The sequence below is a fragment of the Ovis aries genome, chromosome 3 (genome assembly GCF_016772045.2).
Source record: "Ovis aries strain OAR_USU_Benz2616 breed Rambouillet chromosome 3, ARS-UI_Ramb_v3.0, whole genome shotgun sequence".
NCBI classification, from domain to species: Eukaryota; Metazoa; Chordata; class Mammalia; order Artiodactyla; family Bovidae; genus Ovis; species Ovis aries.
Window position 1 is genome coordinate 14,255,033 of NC_056056.1, and position 16,288 is coordinate 14,271,320.

The following is a 16,288-nucleotide window of genomic DNA, read 5'->3' on the forward strand; positions in this document are numbered from 1 at the left end:
ACGTCTTCTGACTGCTCAGTGGTGGATATTTGTCACTGGGGAAGGGGTCCCTAGGGGCCAGAAGGTGACCAGGTAGGGGCGGACAACTGTTCTTCCAGCTGGGAAGAGTGGGAGGGCGGTTCCAGCAACTTCCTCTAGCAGCTGGCCAGGGCAGCCACAGTAGGAGCCGCCCATCTGAGCGGAAAGATCCAGAAGAGCAGAAGGGACCGGAGGCGGGAAGGACCCCCAGTTCTCATTCTGCCCTTAGGATCCAAACTCGGAAAACAATGGCCACTAAAAACGATTTGGTGACTTAAATTTTTGACTGTTGCTAAGTTTAGCACTCAGGGTGGGGTAGGCATAGTGACAAATGACGTGCAAATCTTGACTTCCACCACCAGCCTGATGTCGTGTCCTGGCCCCCTGTTTACCTTCTCTAGCTCCACATTTCCAAATAATAACTTCCAGCTCAGAGAGGGCTTAGAGAAAGTGAGATCCCCACTCAGCATCCCCTTAGTAGCTAACACCTAAGTTAGAAAGGGCAATGTTTAACCCAAAGAAGGCAATCTCTAATGGTGGAATTTCAGGCACAAGAGCTGGTTTAGAAAAGCTCCTGAAATCACACCAGTTCTCAAGCTGGTAAACAGTAGGCACTCAAACTAAATCAGTGCCTGGCAGTCAATAAATATGTGTCCCTCTAGGCAGAGGCTTGCCGCTCACTACTGTGATGGTCAAAGAACGAGAAGGGCCCCCTGGAGCCACACCTTCCCACAATCACCCTTCATCTCCTCCCATCACATGGTAATTTATCTGTTGGCTCTGTAAGATAGCATTATATCCGGCCAGAAAGGGCTCCAAGGACTTGTAATTGGACCTTTAAAGTTTGCAGGAGTCTTTCAACATGATATAGTTTCAGTCTAGTTGTTCTCAAGCCTTAAAAACATCTGTAACACCGAAGCTCCGACCCGATAGGGATGGCACACAGGCTGTCAAGGTACACATAGCCCTGCCTCCTCCAGCAAGGTGCAGGCATCCCTCACTAACTGATCACGCCGCTCTTTTCGGCTGAGCCAAGCTGTGGCTTCAGACCCCTGGCAACGCCCAGAGTCTGCTTGGTTTTGTTATAGGAGAGGATGGGCCTCGATGTAAATTCCCTCTCTGGAGGGAAAAAGTGTCTATAAAACTCCACTGAACTTACTAACCATTCATGACATGGGCGTCGTGTTTCTGGGCTTGTTGTTGTTTTCGCCTGTGCTTCTTCCCTCTTCTTTTGGGGCCAGTGCCCCAATTTTTCCTAGAGACCCTCTTCCCTGACTCCCGTTGCAGCAGAGAAGCAGAGCACCGCCCCCTCATCAAAGCCCCTGGGTGAGAAAAATCTGAGTAACCTTCTAGCCCAGGCTAGAATTTCAAATTTCAACTCACTTGAAATTGGGCCTTTTCTGGGCATTTGCTGGGGCCATTTCTGGGAGGGAGTCCCCACACTTGCCTTTTTCATCCACTGAGCAGATAACACTGAGGTCCTCCCTTCATGCCCTTCTCAGCATCCCCACAAAACACGTGCCCTGACCTGCCCTCCCTGCCCAGGGGACAGCGGTGCCCTAGGCAACAGGGTCCAGAGTCAGCACCTCGGGCTGCCCAGAGGAAAGGTCAGGCCAATTCACAGCAGCTGCTCTCCTTCAAGTTTCTCCTAGGAGTCGCTGCTACCTCCCTGGCCCTCTGGGACACCAGAGGATGACAGCCAGCATCAGGGTCAGGCTGGGGCCAATGCCCAGGACTAAACCCCTACGGTGAGGGGTGACCAAACCTGACATGTGCCTCTCAGCTCATTTCCTACAGTAAACCTGCCCCAGTTTCCACAGTCAAGTGACTTCCCGTGCAACCCACACACCTTCAACCCAAGACAGGACAAATTCAAAGGCAAGAACTGCGTTATCTGCTGTCTCTGCCCCACCCCCATCACAGCCATCACCAGCGGCTCTCCGCTGGCCACCCACGCCTTCCTGGGCATCCCCCTGCCTCTGCGCAGGCACCCTCTCCTAAAACAATATTCAGCACCTCTGAATTATCAAAATCAATTGCTCCAAGAAGGAATTTCAGCAGACAGGCACTCGAATAAAGACAGCAGATAATTCCCACTGTCAGGTAATTGCTCCCCTGAGAATGTCTGATAATAAAAGAGGACTAGAAAAGAAAGTATTTTTTCCCCCAGAAAGGAAGGGGGCAGTGTGCATTGGTAAACAGAAGGCTCTTCTCTTCCTTGCTGGCTCCTCTCCCCTTCCTTGACTGTGCCCCGTCGGGGCTAGAGCGCAATGGAGTCCCAGGAATTCCCGGTGGTTGAGGTGGGAGACAGTGTGGCCGAGTCCCGGGGCCCCAGCGCTGGGGACTCTGCTAGGTTCTCAGAGGACATTTGACTCTCACGGCCTTCCTTAGCCAAGATTCAGGCAGGCCAGCACCCGGGCTCCGGTTACACAGCAGCTCAGGGATGTATGGTTTGGCAGTTAACCTCTCTCTAGTTCACGTGTCCATCACACCCTTTCAACAAGGCTAAAAGGCCCTTGAGAGCAGGTCACAGTCAGCCCTCCCTTGCCACCTGGCCCTGAACACCCACAAAAAGAACCTCACCACTTGATCCAGGGCGTGAGGGAGGGGCACACAGGTTTAGCTGGGACCAGTTACTTGGTTTCCTTGACTGTAAAATGGAGAGATAGCATCAAACTGGACTTCCCTGGTGGCTCAGACGGTAAAGCATCTGTCTACAATGCAGGACACCCGGGTTCAACCCCTGGGTTGGGAAGATCCCCAGGAGAAGGAAATGGCAATCCACTCCAGCACTATTGCCTGGAAAACCTCATGGACAGAGGAGCCTGGTAGGCTACAGTCTGTGGGGTCGCAAAGAGTCGGACACGACTGAGTAACTTTTAGATGTCTACAACAGGCCACATGCCCCGAGGAGGTCACAAAGCTTGGTCAACAGGTATTCCGAGAAGAAAGTATCCTAGGGTTTCCCTGTTGGCTCAGTGGTGACGGATTTGCCTGCCAATGCAGAAGACACAGGTTCGATCCCTGACCCGGGAAGGTCCCACATGCTGCAGAACAACTCATCCCGTGCACCGCAACTACTGAGCCTGTGCTCTAGAGTCTGGAGGCCACAGCTATTGGAGCCCATGCACCCTAGAGCCTGTGCTCAACAGCAAGAAAAGCCACCGCAACGGGAAGCCCGTGCACCACGACTAGAGAGGAGCCGCTTCTCTCCGCAACCGGAGAAAAGTCCAACCAGCAACGAGGACCCAGCACAGGCGAAAATAAATAAATAAATAAATATTTTTAAAAAAAGAAAAAGAAGAAGAAAGTGTCCTAAGGTCAGAGGTTTGGAGAATTCTGGGGCAAGCAAAGTCCAGCAGGTTTCTGCATTGCAGAACTTCTCAGAGCCTTTAAAATTGCAAGTGTGGATTGGTGCTGTACGAATGGGCATCAAGTATGCAGCCTTTTCCAAAACTCCTTTTCTACCAAGTATCTTCCAGACTGCCTTTCCATGAAACATACCTGAGTCAATGACAGCTGCAGATAAAAGGCATAACAAGGATATAGCAGGGCATTTAAGGGGGACTGGTTGGGGAACTCTAGGAAAATGCCATGTAGGCACAGTACCTGAGATAAGTCTTGAAGGAACAAGGAAGGGCAAGGACAAGGACATTCTAAATAGAGGGAACCGCCTGGCAGGAGCCTAGAGGTAGGGAGACTAGAGGTAGGGAGAGGCCCAGGCCTGCCGGTTATGGTTATTATCTGGAGAAGAACAAGGTAAGACAGATGGGGAGGGTCTTGGGGTAAAGAACATGGTACGGTTTTTTTAAGATCCTTGAATATACCAGCTTACTCATATGAATACTTACATGCGCCAGCATTGTGGGTAGAATGATTCTTACAACTCCTATGAAATGGGATTTATGGTACCCTCACCTTAGGGCCAAGGACGAGTTAAGCAGCTGTGCCATTTCACGCAGCTACCACGTGGCAGGGCAGGGACTGGAAGCCCCCAGCACATCAAGTTCAGATTCCATGCCCTTGGAAATCCCCTGGTGGTCCAGTGGTTAGGACTCAGCACGTTTCCTGCTGGGGACCAGGTTCAAACTCTGATCGGGGAACTAAGATCCTGCAAGCTGCACGGCACAGCCAAAACAAACAAACAAAAAATGACCTTAATCACTGTACTTCCCCACCCCAGAGCCACTAGGGGCAGGGCAGAATCCAATGCCACCAACATCAGTAGGAGTGAAGAGTCAGCGATTCCTTGCCATGGGACACCTTCTCCCTGGCCTTGGTTTTGATGCATACTCCCTCAGCCAGTCCTCCCCAAATATGTACATAGGTCATTAGTTCTGAATATTTTTAAAAAGCTGTCTTATCAACTATCCCTCTTGGAATGGGCAAGAAGGTGCCAAAACAGCATGCTGGCACCCAAAGAAACAGCGGCCAAACCCATCAACATCCTCAACAAGATGTATGCCTCCCAAGCACGTGGCTACAGCTTGATTTACAGGGTCAAGAAGCTATTCTAAGAGGGAGAGGACCTCTCAAGGCGGGAAAGGCGTCACCATCATCATCAAATACTTCAATAATCGTCTCAATCACAGAAAAGAAGGCACCGGCCGCTTCCTGCACTTCCACAGGAAAGGAAGCGAAGCGAAATTGTTTGCCTTCATTCAATTAGGTAATTAACTAGACAATGCAAAGAGAAATTCCAGCAAGGATATAAATACTTAAAATCCCTGAGCTAGATGGTGAGGAGGATGTCAACAACAGGAACTCAGTGGAGGGGAGAGGCGAGGGTGGAGAGGTGTGTCCTGTGCTAAAAACAACAGCAGGCAGACAGCAGCTTTTAATGACAGGCGCTTACCCTGCACCAGCTCCATGATAAGCACTTTACCTGCATGACCTCACCAATCCTCAAAGCAACTTGGTTACCTGAGGGTCACTATTATCCTCGTAAGATAGATGGGGAAACTGAGGCACAGGCAGCGAAATGACTTGCCTGAGGGCACACAATGGAAGTGACAAATATAGCTCTGATTTCAGACCAGAATCTTCATGCATAAGCCTCCACTCCCTCTCTACAGGCATGCCCAAGACAAAGGGGCTCTAGGGATGGATAGGTCTAAACAGGGAAACAGAAGGGATTGGACATCTCACTCCCCAACTGTCCTGACTGCCAGGCCTGGGACCTCCCAGCTGACCTGGCTGCAGGGTTGTCTCAGAGAACCAGGCAAGCCTGGGAGAAGTGATTTTGCAATTCTGTTTACAGAAACCAGTGCAGCCGCCTCCAGCACCATTTCCTCCAGAAAGCCCTCCTGATATCTCACCCTCCCCACACCAACCTGTGGCCTCTCCAAAGACTAGGCATGCTTTTTCCCTAGGAACAGACCAAGAGGCTCTCAGAAGGGAGGGAGGAGCTGGACCTCACACTGATTTGAATCTCTCCACCCACCCCTGGGTTTCCTAGATGGCGCTAGGGGAAAAGAATCCACTTGGCAAATGCAGGAGACACAAGAGGTACGAGAGACACAGGTTTGATCCCTGGGTCAGGAAGATCCCCTGGAGAAGGAAATGGCAACCCACTCCAGTCTTCTTGTCTGGGAAATCCCATAGACAGAGGAGCCTGTCAGGCTACAGTCCACGGACTCACAAAGAGCCGGACATGACCGAGCATGCACACACACACGCACACACACACACACTCACACACACACACACACACACACTCACACATACACACACACACCCTCCTCACCCAGCAGAGCTCCTTCGACAAACACTCACCTCAGTGACTTAACCAGCAAAAACAAGCTCGAGTGTAATGTGAATGCCATGCAAGATAGACTTTCAGTACTTTAAAAAGCTATTTTCCCCATCATCCCCTTTCTCTAATCATCCCTGTATCGCACTTAAAAACACATACGGATGGCTAACAAACACATGAAAGATGCTCAACATCACTCATTATTAGAGAAATGCAAATCAAAACCACAATGAGGTACCACTTCACACCAGTCAGAATGGCTGCGATCCAAAATCTGCAAGCAATAAAACTAGTACAGCCACTATGGAGAACAGTGGAGATTCCTTAAAAATTGCAAATAGAACTACCTTATGACCCAGAATTGAAAGAGACACATGTACCCCAATGTTCATCGCAGCACTGTTTATAATAGCCAGGACAACCTAGATGTCCATCAGCAGATGAATGGATAAGCAAGCTGTGGTACATATACACAATGGAGTATTACTCAGCCACATATATATGGAATTTAGGAAGATGGCAATGACTTCTAAAAATGTTTGGGAATGCTAAAAAAAAAAACCTTATTGTTTGGCCAATTTGTCACTTTGTACCTTTAAAAGAAAAAACAAATAAGTAATTCATACAGTCATTTTAAATCAGACTTTTACATACTCAGAATTGCCTTGACCAGAGTCAGTAAGTCCTGGAAAAAGGGATTAGCCCGAGTTTCCCAAGACCAACGCAAAGTTGACTGAGAAGGTCCCCAGTAACAAGGCTAATATGAATAGTGATAAGAGCAAAAACACTAGCACTGGGCTTCCCTGGTGGTCTGGTGATGAAGAATCCTTCTTGCAATGCCGGGGACACAGGTTCGATTCCTGACCCAGGAAGATCCTTCATGCCGCAGGGCGACTAAACCCCTGCCCACAACTACTGAGCTCACACACCCCAACTACTGAAATCCGCACACCCCAGAGCCCGTGCTCCACAAGAGAAGCCTCCGCTATGGGATGCTGGAGCACCACAGGTAGAGAGTGGCCCCCACTCACCGCAACCAGAGAAAGCCCATGTGCAGCAACGAAGACCCAGAGCAGCCAAAAAAATAAGTACATAAATAACACTAGCCTCTATTAAGTGTTTACAAGGTACAGACATTGCGCTGTGTTCTCTAGCTTCAAGCCTAGTTTCACCCCCACAACATGTACAGATGAGAATACCGAGGATCAGAGAAGCGAGGCAACTTTGTCCAAGGCCACACAGCTGGTAGGTGCAGCGGCCAGGACTCCAACCCAGGACTGTTGAATGGATCCTAGACTAACCCCTACCCTTAGCTTCTCCACAATACCAGGCCCCTCTGGGGTGGGAACAAGCTGCTTGGCCCTTTCTCCACTTTCCACCCCAAGCCCCAAGGATTTAGCATCCAACAATAGACCTCTATCCCAAATCTGAATCAACATAGCCTCAATCATTCCACTCAAAGGGAAATGCCCCCCAGCAACCATCTTGCCTTAAAGGCACCTTCTGCAGGAGGATGACAAAGGAATGAACATCGACATTGAAAAAGCCAACAGCTACAGGGGGTGAAAAGAGACAGGCCCAGGACTGGTTGTCTGTGGGACCATGGTTTCTAACATGCCCTTCCCTCCTGGAGCCTGGATACAGCCATACCTGCTCTCCTCTGTTTCTCATCTCTGACAGCTTGAGGCCAGTGCTGGAAGAGGAATATGGGGAATGATGTCAGTCTAGGACTCCTCATTCATTCACCCCCTTCCTGCTCCTTGCCTGCTAATCACACCTAATTTCTCTGTATTTCTGCTTTCACAGGAGTTCACCTATCAGCTGGAAGGCACAAAAGCACAGTGACTGACACCTCAAGCTACGAAATGGAAAAGACTTTCATTCAAACTCCAGCTCGGCCCGTTCCCAGCGAGGTGAGCTTAGGCAAGTCACTTCTCCTCTCTGGGCCTCAGTTTTCTCATCTGCAAAATGGAGATGATAACAGGACCTCCCCGGTCTCTTGTGAGAATCAGAGGGGCTGATACTTGGAAAGCCTTGAGCCCAGATCCTGGCTCACAGAAGTACTCATAGAAAGTGTGAGCTGTTAGGAATGATTACTACAGCCCACGAAGGTGCTGCCCCTCACATACAGCCAGGATGGGGCAGAACAAACACTAACGCTGGGTTCAAGCTCTGGACACAGATCCAGTCTCCTGGAATCTGAGAGATGGCACAGCCCAGAAACTGCAGTTCATGGGCCAAGTACAAAGTCCAAATCCACAGGTTTGTTTTTCTTACACATATTCACACAGAAAATCGACAAGTGGCTCAGAGTGAAAGTTCCCAAACCTTGGCATCCTCCCCCATCCTGAGGTGAGCAGTGATCTCATCTGTGTGACTCAGCCGACACCGACGCCAAGAGCCCTCTCCGGGAACCCGTAGGCTCAGCACAGCTGGCTCCCAGCCCCGGGAGGAGCCCAAGCTGCAGAACCAAGATTCATGGAGAGCTGGGAACCCCTGCGCTTGGAACCCAGAAGCAGAGTGGCTCTGAAAAAAGCACGGCAGTGTTGCAGCCAGGAAGGGGCTGGAGATCTGCGTTCAAGTCCCAACAAACCCAGGCCTCTGTCTGCCCAACTCTAAAATGGGTGGATGACGGGTTTCCAACGCTCTGAGAGATCTGGTTTACCTCCCATCCTGCCCGTCAGGGTCTCCCTCTACCTGAGGAAGAAGCAAAGAGCCAATAAAGGTATGGGTTAGAGGACAAAAGGCACTAAAATGTGTGGAAGGAGAGCCTGGTGGTCTGGGAGCTTGCCAGGGGCCAGGAGGCACTCGCCCAGCCTGTAAAATTTCAATGAATCAGGCCGGGACAGAAGCGCCTTCCACCAACTTCAGTCACCGCCTCCTCCCTCTCCCTTAATTCCTCCCACCACGGCGAGGACAGACAGACAGACAAGCAGGAGAACGAGCTTAAAAACAGGAGGAAGCCAAGAAGCTCAGACAGACTTTACCCTTGAACCCAGAGGCAGCAGAACATGGGGCTCCCCCTCCTCTATAGCACCAGGTTCCAGACGGAGAGCTGGGGAGGGGCAGGGTGTCTTCTGGATAAAGAAGGATCAAAATAAAAATCTGCTCTACCGGGACGTCCCTGGTCATCCAGTGATTAAGAATCTACACTTTCACTGCAGGGAGCGTGGGTTCCATCCCTGGCCAGGTGAACTAAGACCCTACTTGCCACATGGTGTGGCCAAAAGAAAAAAAAAAAAATCCCCCTTCCCCAAATCTGCTCTACCAAACACCATAAAAGGACACAGGTAGCAAAGCCAGTAGCACACCATTGCACTGCGCTTTTGATAAAGCAGCAACTGCTGTGCTCTGGAATCCTCGATGGCTCCCCACTGCCTACAGCATCAGGCTCACACCCTTTATTATGACTTGCAAGGGGTTCAATCTCAGGTCCTGAGGGTGCTTTTCTGCCTCACTCTCATCGCTACCCCACCTCCCCCCACACCTCTGCTTCAGCACTTACAGCCTCCCACTGCTCTTCAACCCTTAGGGCCTTGATCCACCCCCCGCTGCTCCTCAATGCCTGGGGCCTTGATCCACCCCCCGCTGCTCCCCAACGCCTGGGGCCTTGATCCACCCCCCGCTGCTCCCCAACGCCTGGGGCCTTGATCCATCCTGAGTCTTCCTTGCTGCTTCGCTTAACTGTTGTTTAGTCGCTGAGTTGTGTCCGACTCTTTTGTGATCCCAGGGACTACAGCCCGCCAAGCTCCTCGGTCCCTGGGATTTCCCAGGTAATACTACTGCAGTGGGTTGCCATGTCCTTCTCCAGGGGATCGTCCTGACCCAGGGATCAAACTTGTACCTGCTGCTTGGCAGCCGGATTCGTTACTGTTGAGCCATCAGGGAAGCTCCTCTTAATAACCGATCCCTATTGTTTCAACCAACCCCTGCCCTCCTGCCGCCTGTTGGCTTTAGACTTCAGCTGGGTTCCTGGCAAGAATAAAGAACGTAGCCATTAGTGGGCCAGGGAACAGACCTAGGTTCTGCCACCAAACACTGGGTTCAGCCTCAAGCAGAACTCGGACGCACGCCTTCACGTGCTCCTTTATAAAGCAGGCAGTGCGACCTCTACCCACGTCAGCCACCGCCAAGCCACTCGAGTGAGATAATGGAGCCAAAGGGCCCTGCACAGCCTCAAGTCTGACACGAACCCAGGGGATTAGAAGGCCTATTTTTAACTCCCCACTTCCTGACCGAAAAACAAATCCCTCACATACACCCGGCAGATCCCTATCAGGGGGCCTGGCGGAGCCTTTGGGAATTCTCTCCTCCCGGAAGCAGCGCCAGCTTTGATGGACGGGAAAGGCTCCCAGATCCCGACTCCAGCCAGCGCCAGCTTCCATTATGTCTGGCTGGGTCCCCCTGCCCCGCATCAGACAGCCGTTTCCTGGTGGACTCAGTTCACATCTTCTCCAGCCGGTGACAGACAGGGTCACCAAAGCTGCTGAGAAAGGCATTCAGTCATTTACCCATTCATTTACCCCTACCCTCCCACCCCACCCTCTCTGAGGAGGTGGGGCCTAGCATGGCCTAGATAAGAGTCAGCTCTAAGGTAGCCGTGCTAGGATGCTCAGTCCAGGGGTAGAGGAAGGGGTGGAGACCAGTGAATGGAGAAAACAAAAGTGACAGGACACTTGGTAACAAAGGCACGCTGGGAGAGACGGGACTTCAAGGGCCCTTGCCAGCTTCTAACCGGGGACTTGGGCAGCATCTGAACCTAAAGCCAGACCATCACCAAGCTCGCTTCTCTCCCTCCAGCACCATCAGCATCCCTTGGACCTTACTCCAAGATGGGTCTTTAATAGCCACTGTGACCTACAAGGAGATGAAGACTTCGCACTTGGGGACACAGAGCTCCTTCCCGGTCATGTGGCCCAGCTGTGTGGGTGTTAACCAAAGTCTCTTCCCCTTGGGCCCACCTTGCCCACCTCCCACCACCTATGACCATGTTCAGCAAATGATGCTAGCAGGGAAGCAAGAGTTTTGAAGGAAAAAAGCCTCATTCTGAATGGGGACCCGTCATCAAGGAGAGCCCCCCTCCTGGCTCAATGACCTTTGCTAAACACAAAGACAGTCAGTCTCTGCAACCCTAGAAAAGTCACAGGATCCCTGGGTGCCTCTGGAACTGTGTCTCAGGACCCCAAGACAATCCCCAGGACCTCACAGACCCTTTGGAAATACCTGACAAACTCTTCTGAGTTCTAGAGAGTCAGGTGCATCTTGGCTATACGCCTCTGAGACCTGCAGTTCAGCCTGCAGGTGGGGGTGCTGACAAGGTACCCTTTTCAGGCCTGGTTCCGGGCCTCTCTGTCTTTGATGCCACAGAGCCAGAATAGACTTTCTTAAATAGCAGATCAAGAACGAGCCAAAGGAGGCAGAAAAGCCTCTCCAAAAAGCCTCTGTGCATCTCTCGGCTGGAGCCGGCTTAGCCCAGAGCACAGACAGACAGGACCCCCACCTGTTCGCACCAGGGAGTAGGATGCAGGCAAACGCTCTGAGCCAAGAGCATAAAAACCAAGCCCAATTACAAGCCAGTGTCCGACTCCACAAGGCTTTATGAGCATTTACCAGACCAAGAAAGGCCCTCGCTGAGCCCCACCCACTCCATGGGCACCTAGATGAGAGATAGAGCTGGGCCTTGCCCTCAAGAAGTTCAGAACTCATCTTGGGAGACAGACAAGCCGATGACAATGTGTAAAGCAAGGCAGCTGATAAGCGCTGCAAGCCAGGACCGCACAGGGGGACGGCTACCCCTGAGTGATGAGACCGAGTGGAAGTGACATTTGTGCCAGATCCCGAGGGGCAGTTAGAATTTGGGCAATGAAGCAGTGGCCGAAAGAGAAGACCATACAGGAGTCACAGACGGAGACCGGGAAGCAGACAGCTTGAAGAACAGAGGGAGAAGAGGCAGGGAGGGAAGCTGGAGGGGGCGTGGAGACTTGATGGCCAGGCCAGGGAGTTACGGGTTTGATCTCGTGGGTGGGGGACAGGGATCCACCCCCAGGAAGGGAAGAAGATGCACGATGGAGGAGAAGCTGAGAGCAGGAGGCTGGCAGAGGCTGCAATTGACAAGGGCCTGCTTTAGGAAGCCAGAATGCAGGGGGCAGGGGACGGCTCTGGGCATGGAGAGCAGGCAATTGGAAACCCCACAGTCCCAACACAGACGCCAGCTGAGAGGGGCTGGACTCAAGGGAAGGCTGGGGATGTCCCATGGAGAGACGGTAGTGGCTCAGGAGGAGGACAAGAGGCTACGACGTTCTCAGGGACTTCCCTAGTGGCCCAGTGGTTAAGACTCTGTGTTTCCAATGCAGGGGGCATGGGTTCGATCCCTGGTAGGGGAACTAAGATCCCATATACCTTGTGTCACAGCCAAAAAGAGAGAAACAGAGAGACTATGATCTTCTCTTGGTCTCTCGGCCAAGGTTGTCCTGGGCCGAGAGAGGGATGCTGCTGGATCAATCTCAGAGCCCCGTGCTCCCCCTCAGCCCCCATCCACAATCCCCAGTCATTCCCACCATCACCCTCCTGCACTGTTCAGAGTCAGCCACCTCACCCAGCCCTGAGCATCTTCCTGCTGCCCCACCCCCAGCCCAGCTCCCTGAAGGCCCTGGACACTGAGCCCACAAAAGCCCTTTTGACTGGTTTCATAACAAGCCCCAGTGCAGCACTCTGCCCTCCAACCCCACCCAACAACTCACCCACGCCCTGAGCCCATCATGAGCAACCCCCAAGTCTGCCCCCAGAAATGCAGAAAAGAAGTATAACCTGTGAATGTCAAAGTTGGGAGGAATCTTAGAGATCTAGCTAAACATACCCCCAGCCACCCATTACAGACAAGGAAACCAAAGCTTCAAGGGATGACCAGCCCTATCCAGGATCACACAGCCCCATGGTGGCCCAGTCAAAGACTCTGGCACCAAGGCCCCAAACAGGTGGGGCAGAAAATAATGAGGCATGGGACACAGTGCAGAAAACACGTGTGCTATCGTCAAGGAGCCTGGGTTCAAGTTTGGACCTTACCACCTTTGCCCCCACACACACAGACATGAGAGCTTTGGACCTGTCACTGCAGCTTCCTGGACTCCAATGACCTCGTCCATAAAATGCGTGTTTACTAATTCAGTGTTTTCAGGAGATCAAAAAGGATCAAGTGGAACAAGGGCTCTGTGTACAGCAGAGCTAGGAGGCTGGGACAGGGACTCGGCCAAGGCCCAGGCAGGCGGTTCCTTTACCCCTCACCCCTCCTGACCCCAGCCCCGTCCAGCCAGCAGCAAGTCAGCTGTTTTCCTGCAGGTCAGCAGACCTTCCCACCGACCAGCAGAGTAGCCCTCCAGGGGAAAGGATGGATCTCCAGTGAATTTAAAACCCCAATGCAGGGCTTTCCCAGTGGCCAGTGGTTAAGGCTCTGCCTTCCAAAGCAGGAGGTGGAAGTTCAATCCCTGGTCTGGGAACTAAGGTTTCACATACCGAAGGGTGTGGCCAAAGAATTTTTTATTAAAATAATAACTTAAAAAACACCAGTGAACACTTGGCGGCCCCCCCCCCAACTCCCCTCCTCCAGAAGTTAGAGAACAGCACCTCCTCTATGAGAGATCAGAGGCCACTGTGGGTCCGTGGAGGAGGACGAGGGTGTGTGTGGAGCAGGTCCTACCCACCTGTCCAGGGTCCCCACCACCCAGGCTGAGAAATCTGCGCACCTGGGCTTCATCCAACATCTTCCAATCCTTCTAGAAAGCAGAGGCTTGATGTCTGGAGGGATGGGGGTGGGAGTGGGGTTGCGAATGGCACTCAGGGCCTCCTGGGAGCCAAGGGCACGTGGCCATGCACATCCACTGCGGTGGGAGAGGCCTTATCAGGGTGTTGCTGTCCTCCGAGAGCCTGCCCCATAATGCCTGACATCCACCCAGGAGACTTCCACAGCCCTTCACAGAGAGCAGTCATCCTCCCCACTCCCTGCCCCAGTGGGTATAACATCACGTTCCAGGGAGGGAAAGTAACCAGCTCAAGGGAGTGACGTGTTTGTTATATCTCTTAACCTCTCTAAACGTGTTTCTTCATTTGCAAAATGAGGATAAGAAAACATGTGAAGCCAAGACGTGGATTCAGGGGACTTTCCTGGTGGTCCAATGGCTAAGACTCCGTGATCCCAATGCGGGGGGCTGGAGTTTGATGAACTGAAGAAAACTTGCATCCCGCAAAAAAAAGTTCGAAGATCCCACGTGCCTCAACTAAGACCCAGTGCAGACAGATAAATAATAATTAATTTTTTAAAAAAAGACTTGAATTCAGATCTCTTGAAACCCATACCCCACATTCTCTCCCTAAGTATACCTTAGGGCTGTGGTTCTCAAACTGTGGTGTGTTCAAGAATGGTCTGGGGAATTTTAAAAAGTGTAGGTTCTTGGGTCTGGAGCAGAGGTGACAGATCGGCATTTTTAACAGGGACCCCAGGTGAGTGAAAAGACGCTAGGAGATCAAACCACTCAATTCTAAAGGAAATAAACTCTGAATATTCATTTGAAGACCTGATGCTGAAGCTGAAGCTCCAATACTTTGGCCACCTGACTCAAAGAGCTGAGCCATTGGAAAAGACCCTGATGCTGGGAAAGATTGAGGGTAGGAGAACAAGGGGACAACAGAGGATGAGATGGTTGGATGGCATCACCAACTCAATGGGCGTGAGTTAAAACAAACTCCAGGAGATGGTGAAGGACAGGGAAGCCTGGCGTGCTGCAGTCCATGGGGTCGCAGAGTCAGGTATGACTTAGCGACTAAACAACAACAAGTAAGTGAGTGGGAGAAAAGCACCGCCAGCAAACACCACAGACCGAGACACACACACACAACCACACACATGTTTGTGGGCACACAGGCAGCACAGGACAGAAGCAGAAGTGGAGGCATGGGTCCTAAAGGTAGATGCTGCCTTTGGGATGTAGCCCAGCTCCTTATGGGTTGTGTGACCTTGGGTGGATCTCTTAACCTCTCTAAACGTGTTTCTTCATTTGCAAAATGAGGATAAGAAAAGAATCCACCTCATGGGGCTGTCTTATATGGAAATAGTACGTGTGAAGTGCTCAGTACTGTGTCCAGCATATAACAAACACTCAATAAATGGTGTTATGATCATTGCCGCATTCAGTTCGGTGTGTTGCACGCCTCCGGGAAGGAACAGAATGCAGGCACCAGGGGACTACAGTGAATAATTGAGCCAATAAGAGATGCCTGAAGGGCTATACTAGAACCAGTGGGTAGAAGTAACAGAGACACAGACTTCTACTCCAAACAGGAAGAATTTTTGAACAGACTGGAGTTGCCCAGTCATGAAACCAGCTGCCTGGTGGGCTGCCACTTGAGGAGCCCAGCAAAAAAGACTAGCTGCTCACCAGGTGGAGATGCAGCTTGGAGAAAGCAGAATGGGGATGGAGCGGGTGGATGATCTTGAAGGTGACTTTGGCCAGATTCTGCACGTCAACCCCTCTCTCCATGTGCTGGTTAATTAGTGCATTTGCACTTCCCTGACATTTACAGCCGTTACCATCAAGCATTCAAGAAAGATGGGAGGAGATCGTGGTAGACAGAAGGCCTTATATCTTCCAAATAATTCATGACAAGGATGGGGATGGATAGGGCTGTCTTAAATCTGACGCCTACAAACCCACTGAAATCATATGCATTGGAGGGGGGGTATATGCATCTGTGTACTTTTCTCAAAAGGACTAGCTAAGAGCGGCTGAGAAAGCAGTCCACACTGACTTTTGAGAGACAAGGAAACTGAGTCACGAAGGATCTGGGTCACTCTGGCAACAAGAAGGCCCAAGTTCCAGGACGCAGACTGGCAATCCAAAGCTGTTGTCCTTTAAGTCAGATACCTTCCATGCCTAACTTCACAAAAGCCTCACCACACCCTCCCAGGAGTGGAAACTTTGAGCTCAGAGAGGTTAGGAAGCCGGTCTGAAGATGCACAGTGGATGAATGGCCAGGCTGGGGTCTGAACCCAGGTTCTTTGGGCTCCAAAGCTTGTGTCTGGTATGTTTTTTTTAACACTCAAGTGGACCATCTCAGGTCAAGAAAATAGAAAGGCATTTGGCTTTGACACTGAGAAGCAATAATGATGATCATTAAAAAGGATGACCCTTATAGGTGACAAGCGACCTACCTAGTCATCCTCAGTCAAAATTAAATTCAAATCAAAATTAATTTCTCCCTTACATAAAAGAGGAGGGCAGGAGAGGAGAAGCACAGTATCCATATGACTCAAGCGAGACAGCTTGACACCTGGAGAGAACAGACCGTTCAGAAACCAGAAAAGCCCACAGTGATTCCCACCAGGCTGGGGACTGGATCCTAGATAGCTTTGGTCCCTGTTCCCACTCTGCTTGCTCAAGATATTTTCTGGAGGGTGGTGTTCCAAGGCAGCCCAGGAAACAGAAGAGAAATCTCACTTCAATAACTCCGCCCCCCTCCCCTGAA

At 51.3% G+C, this 16,288-nt stretch overlaps 1 protein-coding gene across 5 annotated transcripts in view; it reads right to left on the reverse strand.

Moving 5' to 3' along the window:
• Window positions 1-16,288, reverse strand: part of DAB2IP (DAB2 interacting protein) — a 209,595-nt gene that overhangs the window by 166,559 nt on the left and 26,748 nt on the right. For 2 of the 5 annotated variants that reach the window (XM_042245750.2, XM_060413806.1), the window contains exon 1: window positions 7,424-9,378. The exons of the other annotated variants lie outside the window; for them this stretch is intronic. In XM_042245750.2, coding sequence (XP_042101684.2) covers window positions 7,424-7,444 — 21 coding nt within the window. In that variant the 5' untranslated portion in view covers window positions 7,445-9,378. Of the gene's footprint in view, window positions 1-7,423; window positions 9,379-16,288 lie in introns of those variants that run through there. 5 annotated transcript variants of the gene reach the window in all.